The 25,496-nt window shown below is 41.1% G+C and overlaps 1 protein-coding gene across 3 annotated transcripts; it reads left to right on the top strand.

Annotated features, from left to right (window-relative positions):
• The first annotated feature begins 222 nt into the window (after positions 1 to 222).
• On the top strand, positions 223 to 25,245 carry RRP15 (ribosomal RNA processing 15 homolog). Of its 3 annotated transcripts, XR_003993497.1 has the most exons (6): positions 223 to 333; positions 3,127 to 3,401; positions 5,309 to 5,406; positions 6,257 to 6,458; positions 19,248 to 19,366; positions 21,192 to 25,245. XR_003993497.1 is itself a non-coding variant. In XM_030499643.1 (5 exons), exons 1-5 carry the CDS (start codon positions 270 to 272, stop codon positions 7,255 to 7,257), a joined length of 657 nt encoding a protein of 218 aa, XP_030355503.1. In that variant the 5' UTR covers positions 223 to 269; the 3' UTR covers positions 7,258 to 7,966. The 3 variants fall into 3 exon arrangements, 2 of the variants coding, with proteins under 2 accessions (XP_030355503.1, XP_030355502.1); XM_030499643.1 differs by lacking the exons at positions 19,248 to 19,366; positions 21,192 to 25,245 and adding an exon at positions 7,240 to 7,966; XM_030499642.1 differs by lacking the exon at positions 19,248 to 19,366 and having other exon boundaries at positions 225 to 333.
• The last annotated feature ends 251 nt before the right edge of the window (positions 25,246 to 25,496 follow it).

The raw sequence follows: 25,496 nt of genomic DNA, 5'->3' as shown, positions 1-25,496 counted from the left end.
AGGAGGAGGAGGCTCGCAGGGTCTGGAAGGAGCAGCAGCCCCGCACCTGAGGGAGAGGAGAAGCCCGCTCAGACCCCTCTCCTTTAGCAGTTATTGATCTCTGCCGATCGCTCAGTTACAACCACCACCATCAACCCCTGCCCCGCTCCCTGAGGCGCCTTCCCGCCTCTCCACGGGCAGCCGCTTCCCGGAACCTTGGGAGCCGGAACGCGGATTCGCGGCGCGGTGAGGCCGGAACTCAACGCGACAGTGGGCGGGCCGTGGTGAAGATGGCGGCTGCCGTAGCGGCCCCACGTGGAGGCGAGGCGGCGGAGGGCGAGCAGGCGGACAGCGGTAACGGGCGGTTGGGTCCCTCTCTGCTCGGGCGGGCTTCTGAGTGTGCCCGGCCTCGGCTGCCACTCCTCTCTGTCCCCTCCGGAGCCTGGGCATAGTGCTGGAGCGGGGGAGCGGGAGCGAAAGCCTCGGCCCAGCCGCCTGTCGAAGCCCCTTCGCGGTGCAGGGGAGGCAGCGGGGTGCCCTGAGGCTCTGCTGCTGGGGTGGTGAGCGGCCCCAGCCTTGCCTTGCCCTGCGCTGGTGCATCGGGCCTTCTTTCCGCTGCTTTAGGCTTGGACTACCAGCAGCGGCTCGTTTATTCGCTGGGCCCGTCAAAATAACTTTGCTGCTGTGTTTCTCTGGGGTACCCCCGTTTTTTTGGGGAGGGGGAGAAGCACTACGCGGTGCCATGAGCTGCGTGTGTGTGTGTGTGATTTCGTCTGTACGAGGCGGCGATCTGCTTCCTGCTCCGGGGAAAAGCTTTGGGATACGCCTACTACAGTAATCCACCGGGAGAGCACAAACACATACTGCATCCTGTATCGCATGGTTCTCCACTCATTCTTGCATTTCCATGTGTTGTGGGGGTATAGCTAGCTAGTTGTGATTGCTTCTTAATTATATAATGTAATTGCAATTTTTTTCCTCCTTTTATTCTGGGGGGAATCAAGGTTGTGGCCAGTGCAGTGGTTCTGTTTGGTTTGAGGGTCAAAACAACCCAAGGGGAAGCTTTGCATGGGAGCTTCTTTCAGAACTCGTTTCTGAATGATTGCTGGTTTTAACTGTGTGTGTCTACACCTAGGTCATTGAGCAAGGTTGGGAGAATAAAGTATGGGGATGTATGCATATTGCCCCCTCCCCAGTTAGGTCTTTTTATATTAAATCTATGCTGGGCTTTAGTCTTTGGAATTGAAAATAGAGCCCCAGGTCCTGTTTCTGATAGAGGTAATCTAGTTTTAAGTTAGTTTGAAATGCCTCTGCTTTATCTCATAGTGTTGTATTAAAGAGTAAGTCATGGCAGGTTGTTGAAGCCTTGTTCATCTTTCTGTAATTGTTGAAAACGAAATGTTGGTACTATCGTGCTATTTTATTGACAAAGTAGTATATAAAGGAGACCTAACACATGCTTTTACAGTTTTCCTTTTGATAAGTCTGATGAATCTTTAGGACAAGGGGAAACGGGTTCAAACTTAAACAGGGGAAGTTTAGGTTAGATGTAAGGAAGAAGTTCTTTGCTGTGAGGGTGGTGGGGCGCTGGAATAGGTTGCCCAGGGAGGTTATGAATGCTTCATCCCTGGCAGTGGGTTGGAGGTCATTCATGGCCAGGTTGGGCAGGGTCTTGGGTGACATGGTCTAGTGTGAGGTGTCCCTGCCCATGGAAGGGGGTTGAACTGGATGATCTGAAGGTCCTTTCCAACCCAAACCATTCTGTGATTCTATGGCTGACTGTGGAAGTTGGTCCTGAACAGTGTGTGGAATTCGGGTTTAGACTTTTGGTAGCTGTTAGCTACTGTATGTATAAAAAGTTGTAAGTTGGGGATAATTCCTTGTTTAAAATCTAGATAGCAGTTTTCTAGCATGGACAAGGTCTAGGGGTGAAAACTAGACAAGTGGTTCCACATGTAAGAACTGGGATGTGGAGATACACATGCAGTGGATTGATAAATATATAATTTTTCTTCTTTCCATTTTTTGATAACTAAATACTATCCAAACCTCTATAAACATGCGTGGGCACTAGAGATTTTGGTTTAAGTTGGTTTGCGCCACTGTTTCGATGCTACTTTGGGGTTTTTTCTGGTTTGAAAAGGCACATGAAGAAGGCAGAGTAATGAGTTAGTCTGGCAACAGTGTATGTTTATGTTTGTTAAGTAATTAAATAGGCAATTGATTAATAGGGAATATCATTAATACTGTACTTGCAGCCCGTTTCATTCTAGTTAATCGTCCACCCCGTCAAATACTTTGTTTTTGCTATGAACAGACTAATGAGGGTAGATTCTTCATGTGTTTAAATTGCCGTCTAGTGGGCCGCTCTCTCCTGTCTTGCTACTGTTTGATTCCAGATTTCAGTCTTTTAGCTTCTTGTTTTGTTTTGAAGGGGGCATAGGGTAAGGAAACTTAAATTTGGGGGTGTTCTATTTGTGTATCAGGAACTCGAGCAGTTACTTCTACCAGAAAAGTTCAGTGCCTCTGCATTTTTTTGAGCTACCTGACAACTGTCTTGATTCTGTATTTCACAAAGCAGTCTCCTCGCTGTGTTCATTATGCTTAGGTAATAAGGGGGGTTTGCTGGCGTTATTTTCCTTGAGCAGATTTTGCTTTCATGCAAGAAATGCCCCCCCACACTTCGTTTTCATCCATGTGGCTTTTGCATTTAAACGCTAGATGTCACTGTTGCAGTTTGTGTGTGTGTACATTTGTAGATGTGTGTATGCATTTATACATTACAATTTTTGAACCAGAAAATACATTTTTTTCCCTGAAATTACCACTCCTAAACATCGAATTATTCATTAATCTAATAATAAATATCCAAAGCTGCCTTTTCCCTTTTACCCAACCTCATAAATCACTTCAAATCATCAGTGAGATGAGCAAGCACTTGCACTGGATGCTTTCTAATAAATTCATTATGGTGGTGTATGCCTGCTTGAGGAATTCAATTAATTCAATGACAGCAAGCAGAACATGACCCTGAACTCGAATAACATTTACATATGGAACAAATTATGCTAGTCATGCATCCTTACTAGAAACAGAACTCCTGATACTTCTTTTTTTTTTTTTGTTGTTCCCTTTTTTTACCCCTAGATTCAGAGTTAAGCTCAGGGCTTCCAGAAGACAGCTACTCATCAGGAGGCGAAGCCCTGGATGGTGATGATGAAGGTGAAACAGCAGCCCTTGGCAATGAGGTTGAAGAGGCAACTAGCTCCAAAGCTGGCCCAAGTGCAGGCTGGGCAGATGCCATGGCAAAAGTGCTCAACAAAAAGATTCCACAAAATAAGTCCATCATCTTGGCCAAGAATAAAAACCTGGAGAAAGAGAAAGCAAAGGAAAAACAAGAAAGGCTGGAGAAGAGGATGAAGGTGAGGAAAAGATGCAGTATTTCATTGTGCAGTCACAGTCAGATGGAGATATATGGAAGATCCCCTCAGTGGGGATCTCAGAGAATGATCTGAGACTGTCTCAGTTTTGGAGTCTCTTCTCCACAGTGATCTCAAGTAGCTTCAGGTTGTTTTTTTACTTTCCAGACAGTCATGCTGTAGGGCTTTTTCCCTTACTGCTTTTTCTGGGCCATCAGGCAGGATGATCTTTGGCAGCAGGACTGTTCCAGGCTGTCAACTTCAGGTGTGTTTCTTGTTGAGAGGGTGAAGGCAGCTGCTTTAAGCTTAGGTTTCTATTGCTGTTGTTCATTTGGGCTATAATTCACTTTGTTGGCATTACAAGTTGAAATAGTTCTCTCTCACTGAAAGTGAGAGGGAGAAAGAGGAGAAAACTGCTTTCATTTAAGTTCTGCTGTGGTTTCCAAAATCAAATACCTCTAGGTTGAGATTGCATTAATCACTGATGCGGTTGTGAATCCTTGTTTGCTCCCCTCGATGATTTCCCTGGTAGGAGTTTTCTGTTACAGTGCCCATGCCCTAAATTGCTGCTGGTTCTGAAACTGCTATGAAGAAAACAAAACTGTGTTGGCAATTAAGTAATTTGTTTGTGTCTTTAGTGGAACTTTTAATTTCCAGGCTGTGATTGATTTACCTTCAGGCTAAAAATACATTAATAGTTCTGATGTCTCATCGTACCAGTTGTGTTTCAATGGGATAACCAGGTTATCCATCTGACGGTTTGGGACATGCAGTGGTTATGCCATGGCCTGCCTTTTAAATACAGGGAGTTTCAGTTCAGCATCTGCTCAGTTACGGTTGTCCTAAATACCTGTTCTCATCCAGTAAGTATGCGAGATAACTGCAAAGCAGAGGTGGGTTGAAGGTCCCCAAACTGACTTGTTTACCCTTAGAAAAACTTCAGAATAGTCTGCCTTCCATTAATTTCTTGCTGATGGAAGCTAGAATAGGGCAGTTCTTTTGATCAAAGGCCAAAACATGGTCATAAACTCACAAATTCGTAGTAGTCTGCCTGGAATTATAAAGACAAGGGCTCTGAAATTTCATGAAGGACTTCTTGCATAAAACAGACTTAGTGCAACATCACCAGGCCTAGAATACTGTTAAAAGAGAGGAAAAAAAATTTCACTGCCTTACTCCTGAAGCAAGAGGCTGGGGAAATACAATGTTCTCATACTGTAGCAAAAATAAAGCTGGCGGTATTGTGGCTTCTGGAAATGGGAAAGCAGATCAGTTTGCTTTTGAAACAGAGCCTCAAAAAAAACCCCAGCAAAAATCAGTGTTGTACACAATTGCTGTTCTCCAGTGGGCACTTGGTGCTCTTCCTCTTGTTCTGCCCATTGTAGTCTTTGCTGTGTGTCACTGTTGGTCACAGTGCTGTACTGTGATTAATTCAGCGCGGGAAGTCAAATTCCCAAGGCTCAAAATGCAACATGCCTGTCTTGATAGACCCAGGATTTTATTATGTATAACTTTCTCTGTGATCAGCTTGTGAAGTCTAGTAGTTGAAAGCTATCTCTGAATAATTTCCTTGCCTATAGCAGTCAGTGTGAAAGCATTTGAGGTTTTTTTTAGACTCTTTCTGCTTGTCTTGAGCCAGAGGCATCATTCTGGTGTGAGTCTTTCCTAGCTTTTGTTACCAAAAATCAAGTGACTCTTTGAGATTTGACTATGGCCCCTGGTGTGTCAGTGCAAGAGACTTGCCTTGAGACCTGTTGTCCAGCCCTGTAGTGGAGTTCCCCTTACTCTCAAATCCAACTGAGCTTTGTTGATTTATCTTCTATTTCTTTTCCTCCTGCTACATACTCCATCAAAGTATGCTGCATTCTCAAATGTCCATGTTGTTTCACATCACAATATTTATAACACAGCTCGATAAAAAGCGGGAGTGGGAAATGATGTGCCGAGTGAAGCCAGATGTTGTCAAAGACCGAGACAGAGAAAGAAATCTTCAGAGAATTGCCACAAGGTAAAGAGTTTTTCTGAATGCTTTCCTTATATATGTATATATAACGAAAAGAGGAGGAAAAGGGGAAGAAAAGGCCTGTGCAGGTAATCTGTTTCCAATCAGATTGAACTCTTAAGAAGTGCCTACTAGGAGCCAAGTGATTTATATACTGGTCTGCATTGTACAATATCAAGTTCAACAAAAGATTTCAGAAGCTTTATGAAAGAGTAAAAATTTAGATGGGAATTTAATGTTTGCTTAACAGAAGTGCTTTGCTGAATCCCCTTATTTTGTTAATTTAATGCTTTCAAAATGTGGAACAGTTGCTTCTATTACTCTGGTTTTTCCTTCTCCACAGAGGATTCACCAGATCCATGTCTTAAGTTCAGTTGCCTGTTCTGCATTGTGGTAGTTTAGTGTCATAGAACTAGTTGAATACCTTGATGTGCTGTCTGTATCTGTCTCCTTACTCATTCATCTGCCTTGTCCCTCTACTTCAGCTGCCCTTTAGATCTTGCCTGAAGAATTTAATAGCTGAATGTAGCACAAGTAACATGCTCCTGGAGATGAAAATGTTCTTGAACTTACCTCAGTGCTATGTTACTGTGCTTGCTTTGGTGTCTGAATACTTACTTGTGCATTTGTTTGTTAACTGATTTCTAGCAATAAGTGTGAAGGAAGAGTGAGAACTCAAAGTCTTTTACGCTTAGTAAATGTGACTTCTTAACTGAGGCTCTAAGTAACCATTTTGGGGAGCTAGAAGCCATCCAGCATTTTCACTGATCCATTGCTTAGGTAGGGGATTCATTTCCATAAAGGGAACTTGAGTTAAAAACTTTGTTTTGTTGGTGTTTTTTTTTCCCTGTCCCAGAGGAGTTGTACAGTTATTTAATGCTGTCAGGACACACCAAAAGAACGTTGATGAGAAGGTGAAGAAAGCTGGGAGATCTGACAGGCAGCGTGCTAAACTGCTGTCGTCTGTTTCAAAGAAAGATTTCATCGATGTCTTAAGAAACGCAGAGGGTGCTAAAGGAAGCAAGAATCCTGCTGGAAAGGCCACAAAAAGTAAACAGGTAGGCTTTGTCTGAGAGAAAAAATTCACACAAGATCCCTTCTCAGTTTAACTACTGTCCACTAATGTACCTGCTCTTCAGAGCAGCTGTGATCCAAGTGCTTGGGTTTTATTGAGACTAACTATGAAGGGAGCAAGTAGCTCTTAGCTTGTTTTCCCTGTTTTTTGAGTACCAAGGCGTAAAACATTGGAAGCTCTTCTGATAAGAGCTTGTGTACAAATAACTTGGTTTAGTTGTGTGTTTAGAAAAGGAATGTGAAAAATTTGATTTTTATCATGGATTTTGCACCAACCATGGACCAAACTGCTAGATTTTAGTGTATTGTGACATTTGGAATTTGGCCAGTGGTAGCTATCAGTTCTTTAAAACTGTTAAAGGCACAGGGGCTTTTCATCTTACATGGTGTGTTAGTCTGTACTACTTGCATGTACTGACGATTTGGGACATTTCAGACTCACTTCTCTGGATGATTATGGTATCTGGAACGGAAGGGCCTTGCCATGCAAGTGAATACAAAATAGAAACTGAGACATATTAAGCATTATATGTAGACTTTTATTTCCCTAATTCTGTGTGTGTGTATTTGTTAGGCTGATGTGGCTTTATTGCTGTTAGAATGTTTTGGAAAGAAGTATTTTAACACATTCCACTTTTTCCAAACGTGCTCAGGAGAGACACAGTATAGTTGGACTCATCCAAGTCTTTATCAGTCCTTTCAACTCACTAAGTAGCTTTAGGGTTGAAAACAAGTTGCTCTGACATATTCTTTCTTGTATTTCAGAAGCTGCATGTTTTTTGAAGTGTATTTGTGTTCAGGTTTGAACTTTGTGCTTAGTAGTGGGTGGAATACTTCTCTTGGCCTGGACTCACAGCAGTTAACTAAGTGCTTTTCTGTGCCAGGAAGAAATACTTTAATCAGTTGGGAGACAACAGTTTGTCATATGTTTTCTGTTTGTGTGCACTTGGGGAGCATGCTGAAACACTGCCTGGCATGAAGAGCTCATACAACTTTCATGCAAGTGTAATATTAAAGTATTTTTTTAAATTCTTTGGATAATGAGAACAATTTAGCTTGGTGCTGACACTTTATTTCTCCCTAAATAATTCCAGCTTGCTTGTTTGGGGTGGGGGGCATGCGTGTGTGTGATTTAGGTTTGGGGTTTGCTTGGGGTTTTTTCCTCCCCCTGGAATAGCAGAACAACACTGGAGTGATAGCAGTGCCAAGTAGTGTTGTAGTAGGCATTGAATCAATAGCCAAGCAAAAACTAGGACCTTTCTTCTCTGTCTCAGATTGCAGCAGGGCAATTTTCTAATTACTAGGTCAGAAAACATAGATAGCAAATGTTTCTGTACATTTAAAAGCGGCTTATTTTGGCAGCATCGTTAACAGTGTCTTTCCATTAAAGTGCTCTGGAGATGCTTTAGATGCTGGCTAGTTACTGTTGGGTTTGAGTATTGATACAGGTGCTGCTACAAAAACTTGGGATTTTGGAGTTCTTTACGGCTATTCTTGCAGGTTTGGGGAAGGGGTTGGGGGTTTTGGTTGGGATTTTTTTTTTTTGATAACCTTTTCTGCTTGTATAGACCACCCCACTCCCTCTCTCCCTTGTTGCATTTGCTTTGGTGACTCTATTCAGTGCTGAACCAAACTCTTCAATAACTCATTTTCAAGCTGTTCTTAATCTGCCTTATTTTTCCCTTGACAACATATCTTACCCACTTAGCAGGCTCCCATCCTTGTAGTTGTTGATGCTTGAGACTGAGGCCAAAATCTGATCTTCAGTCTCCTCCTCAGAATTACACTGAACAGTACTGCTGTTCTCCACTGTAATATCTCTGCTGCTTGGTCTTTGAGGGTTTTCAGAGGGTAATAAGCAGGGATGAGGCTTTTGGGTGGTGAATTCCTTGCAGCAGGAGTTTGGATTGTTTGTGCCATCTGAAAGCTGTTGGTTGGTTGGTTTGGGGTTTTTTTAGCAGCCTGCTTTGTTTTTAGCAGTTGAGAATATGGCATGTATTTAATTTTTTTTTAAAAAGAGGGGAAATACATTTATTTATCTCAACAAAAACAATGTAAGAGATGCCAATCCCAAACTCCAGGCACTCTGCCATCAATTAAAACGCAGTCCAGAACAATAAATACACTACCCCACCCACATAAAACAAGCAGTCAGCAGGAAAAATAGCAGAATAAAGTTTTACCAGTGAAAGCAAACCTTTCTCAACTCCAGCCTTGTGAGGTTATGAAAGGAGACCTGACTATATTTGTGAGAATGGGCAAATGCTTTTTCTTGCTCTACACTTCACTGCTGTGTGGTGGCTTCTTCCAAATGTTAGGAGTTGTTGAAGAAACCCCTTATAAAGTGCTTTTATGGTTGACTGTTTAGTTAGGTGTATGTATGGGTGAGAAAAAGACATCAAATGCTCTGCAAAGGCCCATCTGTAGCAGTGGAATTTCACAGCAGCACAGCACTTAAAGTTTGTTCCCTATTTCCATCAGCTTCAGGCACTGATGAAGAGGAGGAGGAGCAACCTGTGCCCTGTGAGAATGTTGTTTATAGCCTTGTATACTTTTAGCCAGTATTACTTGGTGTACGCCAAGCTGGCGTAGCTAGGAAAGAAAGACTGTAAGGCTGTGAACATTTTCCTGTGCCATGTGAAACTGTTGCCCTTCTTGGGGTTTTGTGTGCCCAGATGAGAGTAATTACTTTTGTGAGCTGGAGCCAAAAGCTTTGCCTTTGATATCATTAGCTGTTTATCAAGGTATTTCTTAATCCTTGCTGAGCCAGCTGACTTGTGTAATATTTTTCCTGTTTTTTTTTTTTTTGGGGGGGGGAAGCATTTACTGGGAGATAAGAGAGCTTTCAGTCTTGTTCTACACAATCCATACAGACCAGAGTTTCATTTCAGTATGTGTTGGTTGTATCTTGCAGCTTCCCACCTGTAAGATACTATAAGAAACATTACTAAACTACAGGTTTAAGAAAGGTACATGTTGGAGATGCTGTCTTTCCAGCCCTACATAGGCCATCTTTATGTCTGTAGAAGACATACAGAAGCAGGTGGTGGCAGTAAAGGATTCCTTGTAGGAATCCTTTGTTTTCTTTAGGTGCTTAAGAAATTCCAGGGTGTTTTTAGGATTATGATTTAGGGAACTATCTTTGCTTCCAAGACTGAGTGAAGTTTCTGATCTCTTAGAGCTGCACAGACATGTTGACTGATGTACTGAATTACATGAGGTTTTGAAATCATCATTGTAAGAAAACAAAGAAATTCAGAGTTAATATTCCCAGAGCAGCCTCAGCTCTTCTCTCTTGTTTCATGTCAGTTACAACAGGGTCATTCAGCACCAGAAGCTCTCATCTTGTCTTTTTTTCTTGTCATTAGTGATACTCCGTGTAGAGCATTACTGGGGTGGTAAAACATTTTCCAGTGACATATAAATAACTGGCATGAAAGATAGTTTGTGATAAGCATAACCTGCACTCATCAACCTTTGAATTAGCATGATTTTCTGAATCATCTGTGTTTGCTTCAATCTGGAAGTTTCCTTACACCATCTGTGGCAGAGCATTCCAGTGCAGGAGTTCCTGGTCTGCTTCAGTAACCATGATCCAAATTGTGCAAGGTAGTTGTAATCAGTAAGTCAGCAGGTAAACCGTGCTGACTGCATGACTTGAAGGTACAATTTTGCTTCCTGTGTTGTGTTGACATCTGGAAAAAATTGGTGTATTGGTCTCAAAATAGTACCTATTCTAAAGTAATTTATTGATGGGAAGGAAGATGAGCGGAGAATACAAGTGCTATTTCATATCAGCTATTGCTCATATGGGACTTGAAATGAAATGCTTTTCCAGATATGTTCCTTCTGCCTGAAGTGTATTTTATAAATGCTCCTGGTGTTTGTGGAGTAGTTTGTAAACACAGTGATTAGAGTCAGGTTTACCACAGGTTTACATAGATTTTTCTTCATAAGACTTTTAATACTCATAAATACTTTAAACAGTAGTTTGAAGATTGTTCAAGGGCAGGAGGAGTCCTACACTTCTGACTCTGACTGCTGTTCTTGCTGGGACACAAGAATTGGCATGCGGGCTTTCATTTTTCATTTTAGATGGGAATATAAATGTGCTTTCCAGCTCAAAATTGGACATGTTTAAAACCTGTGAGAGTGACTGCCGCCTTCTTGCAGCTTTGTACGTACTGGCCATTGCCATGTTGCTCTGCTTTTTTTCCATGGTGTAGAAATGGGGGGGGGGGGGGGGGGAAATCTTGTTTTCATCCATATACCTGTTTGGAGGGACAGTAGTAAGGAAACATTTTTTTCTTAGGCGATAATGACATTGCAGAGTATCAGAAGTTTATTACTACAGCTGTTGTGTGCTGGTTTTACACAACTAATTGAAGGAGTAACCAGGCGTGCATGTGTTCCAGCAGATTTGAGGGTGCAGCCAAGTATTAATCTAGTTCAGCTGCAGCCAGAGTAGATGTGTTCTCCCAGTTCCAATAAATGCCTTCTTATCACATGCACAGGAGGATCTACTCCACTCTCATAGACCCCACCTGGAGTACTGCATTCAGCTCTTGGGCCCCCAACACAAGAGGGACTTGGACCTGCTTGAATGAGTCCAGAGGAGGCCACAGAGATGCTGGGAGGGCTGGAGCAGTTCTGCTCTGGAGACAGGCTGAGAGAGCTGGGCTTGTTCAGCCTGGAGAAGAGAAGGCTCCATAAGGGGAAACCTTATAACAGTCTTCCAGTACCTAAAGGGGGCCTAAAGAAAGCTGGAGAGAGACTTTTTGCAAGGATGTGTAGTGATAGAACAAGGAGGAATGGCTTTAAACTGAAAGAGGGTAGATTTAGATTAGACATTAGGAAGAAATTTTTCATTATGAGGATGGTGAGGCCCTGGCACAGGTTGTGGCTGCCCCATCCCTGGCAGTGTTCAAGGCCAGGTTGGATGGGGCTTGGAGCAACCTGCTGTAGCGGAAGGTGTCTCTGCCTGTGGCAGGCTGTTGGAATGTGATGAGCTTTAAGGTCGCTTCCAACTCTAACCATTCTATGATTCTGTGAATTTGGATTCCTTTATATATAATGCATTCGTATCTGTTTTTCCTAAATGTGTGTATATTCTCTTGAAGGTCACCCCCTATATGTTTGGAGCTGATGCTTTTTAATGTAGTTTTTTGGTTTGTACCAAAAGGTTGCTGACTGCCGAATTGCATGCTGTATTCTGATTTATTATCCTGAGGGATAAATGCAGTACAGCCTGCCACCAGTTTGCTGTATCTCAAATTCCTTGTGTTCTTTAAGGTAAAGGGTTGTTGTGCAGTACTAGAAGTTGTTTGATGGTGACATTTTGTTTTAAATCTTTTACAGGAACATGTATTGACTTACCTAGTTTGGGTCATCAGCAGGGTTAGGTTTCTAAGATTTACAAGCTCAGTTCCCTATCTGTTGCCATAGCTAGTAACACACATCTGTGTTAACATGGGAATGTAGGTCTTTGTCAGTATTTAAATGTGTATTTGATTTATAGATGTGAAGAATTTTACACTGTGAGTTCAGCTCCAGATAAGAGGATTACAGGCTGTGTGACACCTGTATTTCACTAGGTTCACCCTTTTCCCTATGTTTTTATCCTCAGATTTCCCTTTCTGCTCTCTCTTTCACATACTCGGTCGGAAGTCAGAATGGGAAAAAGACTGTGATTTTGCACTCTGTTTCCATCAACCTCTTTTTTTATCCTCTTCGTTTTATGTTACTGCCAGGTTCTCTTCCCCTGTACCCAAGGGCCAAGCATGCAGCTTGGTGTCCTGGTGCCTAAAGCGAGAGCAACCCTGACAACTGCTCGCACAGAAATACCTCGGCCCCATTTGTCATTATGAGTCACACATGGTCCAGTTTAATGCTGTCTTCTGAGGTGCAGATAGTATGTGATCAGTGAGGACAGATATCTCAAGAGAAACTGGATAATAAATACCTATCGTATCTACTGAGGTGATGACCTGAGGTCTGGGAAGGGCAGTCCTCCAGTTGTTTATAACTTGGCCAGATCTGGGAAAATATTCATGGAGATAGCAAAAGACACATTCCCAGTTCCAAAATACATCCTTAACTGATCTTTTACGTTCAGAAGGAATGAATGATGCAAGGTTTTAATCGATGGCTGTAGGAAATGTTTGTCTCTTTCCTCCTTAGAGCTGTAGACAAAATAAGTTGTGTTCATCTTTCTGTGAAAAAGAACGAGGTGATTTTAGTTGAAACATTGTGAAAGCCTTCAGCATGAAGCATTGAAGTCTGTCAAATTTTGTAAGCGAATATAAACAGGGACTTGTGATTGAAATGTCAGGCAACACTGAGACAGCTCCATCTGTCGTATTTGAGATTAACTTGCTTTGCTGTTTGTTTGTTAGTGCACAGGATACTATGATGGTATTCGGTTTTCCCCAGAAGATGTTGCAAGGCTTTTTTTTTTTCCGTAAAACCAAGCCTAAACCAACCATATTTGGAAAACTTGTGGTATACATCTTCTTTTGATCCTCCTGTAAGAGTACAAAGCACAAAAAGTCAAATCCGATTAGAATTTTATCTGGTAAATTGAATTGGAAGCCTTATAAAAGCAGCTCTCCGCTTTTGGCTTTGTTCATAACTCTTATAGGCAGGGCAGCGTACTTAGAAAAAGACACATCTAAACATTTCATAAGGCTTATAAAACAAGTGTTCTCTGGAAGTAGGAAGGATTGGGTGGAGCTTTTCTATCTGAACCAGTTTCTTTCCACCATCTAAGCATTTTCTATTGGGAATTATCTTGCAAAGTGATTCTCTTACTTTGAAGTTTTATTAAGATATAAAATGTTCTGATTTCCAAAGTGTTGAACTAGCAGATGTGTATTATAAATGTCTGTGGGCACCTACTCATCTATTTATCTTGGTAGACTTCAGGAGTGGTGGGTCAGACTGCTTTCAGTGAGTAGAAGGTTGTCAAATTCAGGTTTGGTTTGTGTTTTTCCTATGGGAAAATCTGGCCAGTTCTTAATGACTGTTTTTGAAATTTACTGAAAGCTTAGAAAATACACTTCTTTTAATCCTACTTGTTATTACGAGTGATACTAAAGCTGTCTTCATGGAAAGATCTGATCTCTTTTCAGCTTGTTGCAGAATCTGGGACAGTGTTCTGCATCCGGTCTGTGCCATTTCTTCTCCACCTGCAGGCATTGGGAAAACCCATACAGAAATGTAGAAGTGTAAGGGTTAGAAATGAAGAGAAAGGATAGCCAGATGGTTAAAGATAAGGGATTGGGATTGCGAGCAGATGATGTATTTGCTTTGAAAATTTAAACTGCTTTTAGAAAGCGGGCTGGGAGTGTTGAGGGGTATGGTCTGTTGCTTAATGAGTTTGCCACTCACCCGCAACAGTGTGAGGGAAATAACAGGAATATAAAGAGCCTCGGATTTGGAAACATTTAGGATATGTTGAGAAAGTCATTTAACTAAAAGCAGGAGCAGTGAGGGTAGGGAGGTTTAGCCATTCAAGCTGCTTAGTAGTCATAAAAAATTCAGTATTTCATATTAAGTAATAAAATTACATAAAGGCAAGTTCTTTTTTATTTTTCTCCCGTTTTCTTCCCCTCCTGCCTCATAGTTTTTTGGATCCCTGTACTTGTTTTGGGACTCATGTAAGTGGAAATCCCGAGTCAGGAAGAGGAGGCTTTTTATTAGCCCCACTTCTTCCTCATCAGCTACTCTGAGAAATGATTTCTTAAGTGCTGGAAGTGAAGGACTTGGTCATTACTGCAGCCTTCGTTGTTAGAGACAGCCTTCTGGGACTTGCTCTGTTATGCCTCTTGCTGAATCATAATGAAAACCAGTGGATATTTCAGCATCGTTTGTAGGGAATAATCTTGAGTCACATTCAGATTATTCAAAAATCTGCAAGATGCTAATTTATTCTAAAAAAGGATCAAAATATACTCTAAACAGCTGTGGGCCTGCATGTTTCCTTACTGTGCATGTTTCCTTACTGTGCATGTTTCCTTACTGTGCATGTTTCCTTACTGTGCATGTTTCCTTACTGTGCATGTTTCCTTACTGTGCATGTTTCCTTACTGTGCATGTTTCCTTACTGTGCATGTTTCCTTACTGTGCATGTTTCCTTACTGTGCATGTTCCTTACTGTGCATGTTTCCTTACTGTGCATGTTTCCTTACTGTGCATGTTTCCTTACTGTGCATGTTTCCTTACTGTGCATGTTTCCTTACTGTGCATGTTTCCTTACCTTACTGTGCATGTTTCCTTACTGTGCATGTTTCCTTACTGTGCATGTTTCCTTACTGTGCATGTTTCCTTACTGTGCATGTTTCCTTACTGTGCATGTTTCCTTACTGTGCATGTTTCCTTACTGTGCATGTTTCCTTACTGTGCATGTTTCCTTACTGTGCATGTTTCCTTACTGTGCTAGCAGGCAAGCTGTTACAGAAACCTGCAGAAGGCTTTAGGTACCCAGCGAGATAGTGTGTAAGTGCCTTGCATAAATGTGTGACATCTAAGAAAGATTTGTTGTGACTCAAAAATGTTTGTCTAAAGTAGACTGTTGAAAGACATTAATACTTGACTTCTGAAATATAGCACATTGAAGGTCCTTACCAGATGGTTTTTACTAGGTGCTCTTGCTGGATCTGCCTATTTTCCAGGTTCAAATTGTTGAATTCTTGATGTTTGGGAACTGTGCAACTTGCAACAAGGATGTTGTAGATTTGTATAATATTTAAGCTGATCTTTAAATTCCATCATGTCTTCATTACTGCAGGATGGTAAAATTCTTTGGCAAGCCGAAGGTTTTCCGAAGTGGCTGCTGTTGGAGCTGGAGCACAGCACAGGCTGAGGAGTTCCAGAGCACCCTGTATGCAGAAGGGCCCTGTGTTATGCTTGAATTCTTAAACTATTTTTGCTTTTCCTGACAGAAATACTGATCTGTGAGTTTTCTGATGAGCTAAGGCTGAAGAAATGTGTTCTCGCATAAGCGCTTTCTGTGATTCTTCTTTGCAATTGAGAATTTAATAACAGTGCTAATGAATTTTCTTAAGTCCAGTTGAGTATTTGTTTTTAGAAATTCTGTGATTCAGTTCTGACCCCTCTTAAGGTTGGGGCATGTTTAAACCTCTGCGTGCCAACCCAAAGCATTCCTTCCCATTCACACATCCTCAATTGTAGTAAATCCTAGAGGAGGATATGAGGATGGGGAGATTCCTCATGCAGGTCATTAAGCTCTGGGTGGTCTTCTGGCTGTGCTCAAAAGGAAAGTCAGTATTTGTTGTCCTTGTTGTAATAATTCCAGTGTGTTACTTGCAGAGAAGTTAGAACAGGAACAACAGGTTTCAAAACACAGTCTAAAAACATTTCATTCTTATTTATTAGAAATGCCAGTATAGATTCTGGTGTGCACAAGAGTGAGTGTAAATCTCACACTGTGAGATTTACTCACACTCCCTCTTGTGCACACTAGAATCTGTGACATGTGGTGTGAGTAAATCTCCTGTGTTACTGTTGATACCCACATTGTAGAGTCAATTCAGACATGCCAAGGCAATTTAGTTCAGTCACTCTGATTTCTTATTTCGAGAGAGGATGCAAATGGGTATTGAATAACTCTCACCCTAAGGAATAAATGATTGTGCAGAATTATGCTGCAGCAAAATAGACTTCCGTTGTGCAGTTTGAATGTTCTGCAAGCTGAAAAATGCTTCCCAAAGTGAGTTGCTGTGAGACTTAAGCTCAAAAGTTCATAATAGTAGTGGTACAGGCTATATTCTTGGTTTCCAGTTCTGTGGGATCGGGTGTACATAGCAACCTTTCTTATAGTTAAGATCTCGCCATAATTCAAATTAGATAAACTTGCAGACAGCACTGATGATTAGATCCTAGTGTTCTTCTGTTAAAAATCATTATATCTTGTTTTCTGCTTATATTGCTGCTTTAGTTACTTCAGCTGCAGCTTGCTTTATTTCTTCCCAGCCTAGAGGAATCTTATTTTCTTAGCCTGTGAGCTTAGATATCCTGGCAAATGAATTTAGAAGAAATGATTATGCTGGTGTTTTCAATTTCCTTCCCCTTCTATAAAGTGTGTTTTAATTTTATTTAATTGATATTTTAACACACATCAGTGTATGTCTATGCTAGGGACTTTTGAGCTAGGTATAAACCAACTTGCGTGGGGATGAGAAACAGAATAGCAGCAGTCATTGGGAGCAAGATGCAGGCTGGCTGGGAACGTAATTGTCAGCTGTATGTGAGAATGCATTTTGGCAGCTACGCTTTTTAACTTCGTCATGACAAAAGCCTCCCTGTGTTTCAAGGTCTCAGATGTTTGTATTGAGCAAAACAGAGGAACTTGGGGAGGCAGTTCAAATTAATTAGACATGTTAGAATTGTTTTCTCAGGGCTTAAAGTTGTTGCTGGAGAGATATTTATGTTAGAAATTCCTTCTCTGACAGGTACAAATAAACGTTTATTGTATGAGCGCGATGCCCCTGCAAGCTCAGGGACATGAGAGATGTAAAGAGAGATGGCCCTGCAAGCTGTGGCATTTCATCTTGTACTTGGAGCAAAAGCAAGGAGAGTCCAGTGTGTCAACTGTAATTTCTAGGTCTGAAAAGTGTTCATTTGTTAACACCCTGCAGTTACTGTCTTCTGGACACAGGCTGTAGTGAAATCTCTGCGGTGATGTATGTGCGCCGCTTTGCATATGCAGAAGTGGGTATGCTCAAGTGACATGAGCTGGTGGAAAGCAGAATGAAATACTGTCTTTAATCTGTGCAATCTGATTTCAAGATACAGCTTTTCATGCCATTACTTACCAAGAAGCATTATGGGACTCGGTTTGCGTGTGTGTAGGGTTTTGAAAAGCTCTGGCAAACTTTCTTGCTCTGGTTTTAGAATGTTGCAGTGCCAGTAAAGCGACAGATGAAAGTGACAGTGTGGCTTAGACTGAACTTAATTCCCTTAAGGTTTCAAGGACAGCAGGCTTTGAGCTAAGGCACTTGTTTGCAGACTGAAGCAGCTATGTGCAGTTGCAAGTATCTCACTGCTGCTTCTGACAACTTCAGAAGGGGTAGAGAGGATAGATCTCCCACCTGAGTGGCAGTGCACTCTGCCGCAACTCTGGTGTTGAGTTTGGCAAGTCTCAGTTGAAGATACTTACTGTAATGTCATTTACCAAGAGTGGATTATGTAGCTCCGTAAAGAATTGAACTGAAACGGGGTGATTTCTAACTTGACCTGGATCATGTAGCTGTATCGCGATGATGCCGTGGGGCTTTCATAGGCCAGTTCCTCCAAAAGCATCCAGGAGGCAATTCTACCTCAGATCCTGCAAGGCAGTTTGTTCTAGGTGACAGGCCTAAGCTTTGGTTTTGGGTGGTTTTATTAGGACTTGGCTAAGAATTTCAGTTCATCTTGTCCTGGTACAGATTTTAAAGGGTATGTCTTCAAACCAGAATTAGTTTGGGCTACAGAGCCCTACTTGTGTCAGGCTTGAGCGAATGCTGTGATAGCTTAGGTGGCATACCAAGGAGGCAAGATGGTGTTTGTTTTATTTAGATCATCTCTTCTTCAACTGGACTATTGGTCTGTCCCACCATATAAGCATCTGCACTAGAGTAACCACGCTGTGCATTTTGTTCTGTCTTAGTTCAGCTCATGATAACAAGTGACTTGTCATGTACCAGTAACTCCTGAGATACTTTACTAACTGCTGTCTCTAAGACCTTTTGAAATAGGTTGCCGCATCTTCAGGCAAAGAACAAACGCATCCAAATATATGCATGTATAATAAAGGAGGGGGGAAAAAAGCAACACCAGAATTTTTCACTCCTTGCCTTACCAAAGGACCCACTTTATGTAGCATTACACGCGAATGTTTTTATAGCTTGCTTTGTTTTCATTTGGGGATGTTCAAAGGGGACTTCAGTGTTGTAGTGAAATGTGGGAGACGTGGATGAGCAGCTGACTGGAAGTTCAAAAGTGGCTGAAAAGTTGTAGAATGAAAGCTGGTTTATTTTCCACGTGCCAAGAATGAGTTTTGTTTTATTTAGATGAAACCAGATTATGGCACTGAAAACCCAAGTGTATTAACATTCTTATACAGAGCAAGTTGGGAAGTGATGTGACAGTTGAACTAATTGTTGATTATACAAACAGTCTTGCTGCGTGTTTTCTTAAGACTTCAGGAATGTTTTGTGCTACAATAGATTTAGGGAGGTTTTTATTCTGAGGGGAAAAGAGAGCAATAAATGAGTTAGGAATGAAGACACGAAATACGGGGTTTTCTTCACTGGGGGGGGGGCTTGCTTAAAATTGATGAAATATTTGCTTTCCAGCATTTAATCCTCATCTTTGAGGCATGGACATGCTACCTCTCCTTGGGGCTTGTTGTAAAACTCTATTCAAACCTTTGTGGTCCCTTACATAGTGAGTAATGCTATGAAGGATCAGCATCCCTCTTTTGTTGAGGTCCTGCTTTTGTCCCGTTGTTCACTTGACATAGCCAGAAAGAAGGCTGAATAGTAGCTTGTGATGAATTTGAGCATTGGGCTTTTCAAACCCTGAGCCTTTCACTGTCGTTGCTGACAATAATGTATTGGTTTGTGCTATTTAGAAACAAAAAACAAAACCCCAAACCCCTGTTCTGCACATCTGGGGGGAAAAAAGGATTTTCTGTTGGTTTTATTGTTCAAAAGAGATAGGAAAATTGCATTGTTTTGTAAGAGAGATGAGATTTTTTTTTTTCCATTTAGGTATTTCAAGTTTAACTCTGCGGCATGTTCAAACAGTGATTTATAAAAAGTCTGGGGTAAATGAAGCTCTCTGCTTGGTGACTTTTTAGTGCTTTCAGCCTTTCCCTACTGTGCCAAAGGTAAACATAAAACAACTGAAATACTCTTAAGAAGGTGTCGGGGGGAAGCTACTGTCTCCTTGTGTCACAGACCAGAGTACATGTGTTACCCTAATACAGATTATTCCCGTGTGAATGCCTTAAGGTGTGTGTAAGGGACCTACCTTATTTATAACTCTCTAATTATAGGTAATCGATTACCCTGTCTGAGATGATTTCAGGATTTACTGGATATTTGAAGTGAATTGCTGCAAGAGTGAAAGGTGGTTAGAAGGCATTTCCCTGAGAAAAGGGGGGTTGTTGGGACGGGTGTGTTACTCGTAGGAGTAGGCATTACTGAGAACAACTGTGAAGACAAAAAAATCCATCTCAGGACTGGGTCCTGAGAGATTCCTTTTTGGAAGTGTTAAGACTTGTTACCCCCTTTTTGTGACAGTACTCTTTCAAAAAGAACTGCTGAAATCACATTTAGCATTTCTGCTTTGATTGCCCACTAAAAATACATACCTCATTTGACAGACTTTCTGTACTCAACTCCTGTTGGTGTGATACGATGTGTTAGATTTACAGTGATGGACCTGCATTCTCTATTCCTCATTTCTATTAAATTCTGGATGCTGCTTTCTGCTAGAGATTCCATGGACATCTGCCTATATATGTTATGGTTCTGTGTATCGCATATTCGTAGATGGATGACAGAGAAGAGGCACGAACAAATGTCTACAGCAATCACACTTTCACTATGGGTTTTGCATGTAGTCATCAAATCTGTGTCTGCAGAGGATGCTGTAAGAGAGAACCTCCATGCTTTATACAGTATCAGGAGATGAGTCAGTTGAGGTCTGTCCTGTTGAGTATGGGAGTGGGAAAAGCACACCTGAGATACAGGTATTAACTTTGTTTTAAAGAGCCTGCTAAAGTAAGTTGTTGTTATCCGTGCCCCTGATTCCACTTTGGTAGGACAATTCTTCGCTTACATGCTGGACACTGAGCCACGTTGTTCTTCAGAAGAGTTTTGCTGCGAAGTCTTAAACCACTGAAATCCTTCAGTACATTGAGCAGGTTTTACTATTTTCCTTCAGTAAGAATGCAGGAATAGCTTCAAGCTGTTCTTTAAAACTGCTGCCACAGGATGGGGCTGTTGCACTGCCCAAATGTGATCTGTCACTTCGAAGAACTGCAGCCGAGCACTGTTTTCAGTGCTAACCTAAAACTACACTCCTGTTGCTTTTCTTTATTATTCACCAGTCCATGTAGTGTGGCCTCAGTTTATCCACTTTCAAGAGGTAGGAAATTTGGAGTAAGGTGTTGTTGGCTTGCTGAGTGTAGATCAAGTTTGTTTGTTTTAGAGGCAGCTTTGTACCATATGACAAGCCCAGGTAGTGAGGTAATCATCCACGTAAAGGGGATTTGGTTCATATATCGCAGAATATGTTAAATATTAAATTGGGGGGGGGGTTAGGCCTTTATTAAATCCATATTTGTGTTTCAGAAATATGCCAAGAAGTGTTCTAATGAAGCAGCACCTGGGGGTTAATAAATGATATCATGGATCCATTGTGATTGCCAAGAAAGATTTTAATAAAGGAAGCCATGCCCAGGGTTGACCGTTTCATCCATGAGGAATAATTGTTTTTTTCCCATATTTCTTTTATTGGTTGGTTAAAACAAGTTTGCTTTTTAGCATCAAGTCATTTATGATTGACCTGCATATTTCATTTGCATAAAGAGCTAACTGATTCAAATTGCATGAGAGGTGTTATTTTGATTGCATGAAGAGCTTCCATCTTTTACTGCCTTTCATATTGATCTCATCTTTCTCTGTTCTCCTTCCTCAAACATTCAGGGTGAAGTGAAGTCTGAAGAGGGGCCAGAATGGAATATACTGCGTGATGACTTCATGATGGGAGCATCTATGAAAGACTGGGACAAGGAAAGCGATGGAGAAGGCAGTATTGAAGAAGGAGGTGGTCTGAAACAAGAAGATGACAGTGACTGAATGAAACTGAAAACCATTCAAGATAATGTTTTATCTTCTTTATTTTCTTTGGATAAAAAGTCAGCATTCTGTGAATGTACAACACTTGGAGGATATCTTTTTAAAGAAAAAAAAGAAAAAGACTTGCACAACTTTGGAGTGTTTTCTCCTTCATGTCAAACTTTTATTTAATACAGCTTCATTTGCTATACTGAAATCCTGAAATATTTTCCAAAACATGTATAATTTTCAACATATTTCCAAAACATTTTGTACAGTCAAAATAGTGGCACCTGCCCAATGAAAGACTGATTTTGCCAAGGTCATTAAAAGTTTATACATTAGTCATGGCAAGTGATGTATTAGTGTGCCTGCATTTCCAAATCAGCATTGCACTTTGAAAGTTGTTAGCAATTCACAATAGAAATGGCTTACAATAAACACAGAGATGCTGTCACCTTGTAAAGTTATCAGACTCCTATAGAGTCTTTACTACTTTGGCCAGAGAAGGTTTTGTAGATAATAAAGAAAAGTGACCATTAATGTGATAGTTCTGGTCTTGGAGCATTAGTTTGATTGGAGACAACTCTGGAAACATAATTGTAAAAAGAGAGACTTGACCTTACTGATTGGCTTTTATATTTTGTTATATATATGGATGCATGGTTTTTTCCATTGCAAGTCTGAAGTTGTATAAGCTAAGAGACTGATAAGAGAGGAAAGGACAATCATTGCTATTATTTTTGTTGGAGGAGAGAGGGCTTTTCTAGCAATACTGCATAAAATTGTGTTCAGTGTTTCCTCATTTGCAGTTCTGGTGTTCTGGCCTTTTTCAGCACGGAGCTGGACCTCCAGGATACATCCTGTGGGTTTAGGCAGCTGTAATGCTAATTCCTGAGGTCTGTAAAGGGTCAAACAAAAGCCCTTCCTCTTAGGTGCATACTATAACAGTAGCAGATTTTGGAAGACATCTGTCAGGGTAACACTCTTTGTCTTTGTTCAAGCCATAGCAGTTTCTCCTAATTAGTTGTTTAGTTGCAAAGGTCCAGAGGTCCAGAAGCTAACATACATAAGAAGAATATATTCTTTATAAGCATATGCATACAGAAAGAAGTGTGTTGTGATGATGGTGTTCTAAATGAGAGGCTAGGGTTGAATTCTGCTCCCTTCACTGTTCCAGACTCGCTGGCTGATGATGTGTCATTTGTTTAACTTTTCTATCACACTTCCTATGTGAAGAAAATGCCTTGGGGCCTATTAATTGATACTTAAAAAGCACAGTACTATTCTGTCTGTTTCTACAGATGTCTTGCATACAAACCTTTCTTTGTACCTGCTTATATGCAAGATAGCATTGAAATCTGTGTAGGACAGAGGATTTGGATTTTCCCCAGCAAAGGCACTGAGAAGGGGGGGGTTTGAACTTTGTATATACTGCAGGAGAAAAAATATACATACAAAATGGCAGAGAAACCCATCCTAACAACTGGCAATGCTTGTGTTATCCCTAGCCTATTCATCTGGTGTATATACTGTAGCATAATTCTTTGAGGAGAACTCAAAGCTAACAGCAGAAATGTTTAGATTTTCAAGCTGCTTTGAGTGTTAAACATATTAGATATCTGAGGAGACATTAGTTTGTGGCCTGATATTTATTATCACAAATGAAGGCATACACCCAAAATATCAAGTGGCAAAACCACAGAAGTTTGACATATAGTTGTCTGGGCTTCTGAAGGCCAGATATCTGTATAGCTGTTCAGCAAGAGTTGGCATCTCATTGGTGCAATACAATGATAGACTACAATAAATTTCAAGTAGCTACTTAAGCAGAATAGCGGCATAATAGTCTAATCTGACATTGCTTTCTTTCTACAGAGCTCAGTTAGTTTGTGTGGAAAAATTATATCAGCACTTTTAAATCTGCAGTTGTTCTTTTGTTTGATATCACTAGTATCTGCCCGAGATCAAACTTTGGAAAACAACCTAGTTTTTCTTAGGAACTGTGACATTATGGCATTAAAAATACTCTCAGACTCTTTCTAGAAATACTTGGGTGTTTGGGTATTGCTTGTGCATTTTTGAAGTGATGTTTTGATTAAGGCAATGAAGTGTCATTTGTGTATTTAAGAAAAAACATGGAGTATGTTGATATTGCTAAGAATACCTTGAGCTTTCATTTCATAGCAGTACTTTTTGCCTGTAAGCGGAGAGCATTTGTTGCCTTTTCAGAAGCATAAGACTCATTACCTATATCGTATATTTTTCAGGTTTTGATGCTGCACCTTGCCTTTGCCATGTCCTTTGCTTGTGCCATATGCAGAGAAACTCATAGAGTAACTTAGATTGGTAACTACCTCCTAAAGTGGAATAAGCTCCAGGCTCTTTGTGGCAGGTGGAAGTGTATATTTTAACTTTAGGCATTTGGTGGGCGATTTATTTCACGAGCTTTATTGTAATGGACTAGCAGTTCAAGAGAAGAGCTAAGCCCTTTTTGGCCCATACCCCTGCCAGTCTCCTCTCTCAGCTGTAGGATCAGGCTCTACCCGCCTCCCCACCCGCTTTTCCAGTAATGTTCTTCCTTTTCCATAGCTACCAAGAACAACCTTCAGCAGCTTTTCCCAGCCAGCAGAGTGCTCGGTCTGTTTTGCCTGCTCCCATGAATATCTCTGCTTAAGCAAAGCTGTGCCGCTGCCCTTCATTCCAGAGAGCATGAATCATCTCAACTTTGTGTATTTCTGTACCTATCTATATAAAGCCAATAAGGATGGGGTGGTTCCAGTTTTGTTAGGCTTTAAGCCAGCTCTAGATATGTAGAGTTTAATATTGTATGGATTGCATGCAAAGCAACAAAGTTGTGTTTAATAGAGGAAGTCACAAGGTCAGCTCTTCCCCATGTTTCTTATCCTCTGGTCTAATTTCTCTTCATGTTAATTGTGCTAATTCTTTTTCAGCAAGGAGAGCATGAGTTGGCCTATGGAGGAAATAAAGAGAGAACCATCTTACTATCTTCTCTCTGCTTTTCTGCAGCCTGCTGTTAAGGAAACACTTTGTGTGTGATGGTGGAGTATCCTTGTGCCTGATGGTACTGCACCACAGTGTCTTCCCTGCTAAAACATGGAGGGAAGAGCTCCTGCTTCTGCAGCTGTGAGGCAGGTTCTCAGAACGAAAGAGCTGGAAGCTGCTTTCTAGAGGAGATAGGGCTTTGTGTGTGTGTGTTTTGTTTTAGAGAGAGAAATGGTTGGAGGCCATAAAAGTGTTTTGACTATCTGATGCTTCCAGAAGAAGGTGGTCTGTAAAGCTGCATCTGTTCAGAGCTGGCTCAGTAGCTGTCTCGAGGGAGGAAGGCAGAAGTAGAAGTCATCTGGCACACAACCGTCTGTGCAACTTATAATGACAAACTCCTCATTCTTATGAAATGAGTCCTGGCATAGTTAATATCCACACAGAGCAGTCATCAATGCTGTTCACTTCCAGCCCCTGCAAATTGCTCAATGATTTCTTCAAGACTTGCTGAGGTAAGCAGTAAGAAGGCCAGGAGAAGGGTTGAGGAAGTGAAGACTCTTAGGATCTTAATAAATTGATAGGATCCTAGTACTAAATAAGATGTTAAACTTGGACTTTAGGACCTCAGTGGTAGACACTGGAGAGTGGACAAGGTCTTGGTTACCAGATTATGGAATGCTGTTGATCTACTCCTGTTCTAAAGCAGTAGCTTTTAACCTCTTGTCAGTATGTAAGCCTCAAAGGTTTTGCCTCTGTAGATGATCTAGCAGATAAGGGCTTTTCCTGAATCATTCTTTTTCCGACTGATAAGGATGGCTGATATTTCTTAGACAAACCATTTTGTTTTCAAATGCATCTGTTTAATTGCTATTCTGTCTTAAGGGACATGTTGTAATAAAACTCCAGTCAAACTGAATAGCTTCAACAACAAAGATGCTTGTGCTTGTGTAATGCTTCATCCTTTGGAATGATTTCTTTTTACTTAAATCCATGTGTTTAATCTTCTGGATAACAAATTGTACAATGAATTAGGACACTTTCGTCAGATCTTCGCATGTGACCTCATGAGCACAAATGGTTTCCAAGAGGCACTTTGGAAGGTGATTTTAGGAATACTTATAAAACCCATTATTTCTTCACAGTGCCTCAGTGATTTTAATAGCCCAT

Source organism: Strigops habroptila, chromosome 10, assembly GCF_004027225.2.
Source record: "Strigops habroptila isolate Jane chromosome 10, bStrHab1.2.pri, whole genome shotgun sequence".
NCBI classification, from domain to species: domain Eukaryota; kingdom Metazoa; phylum Chordata; class Aves; order Psittaciformes; family Psittacidae; genus Strigops; species Strigops habroptila.
The sequence above is the reverse complement of the archived record's forward strand: the minus strand, read 5'-3'. Positions and strand labels throughout refer to the sequence as shown.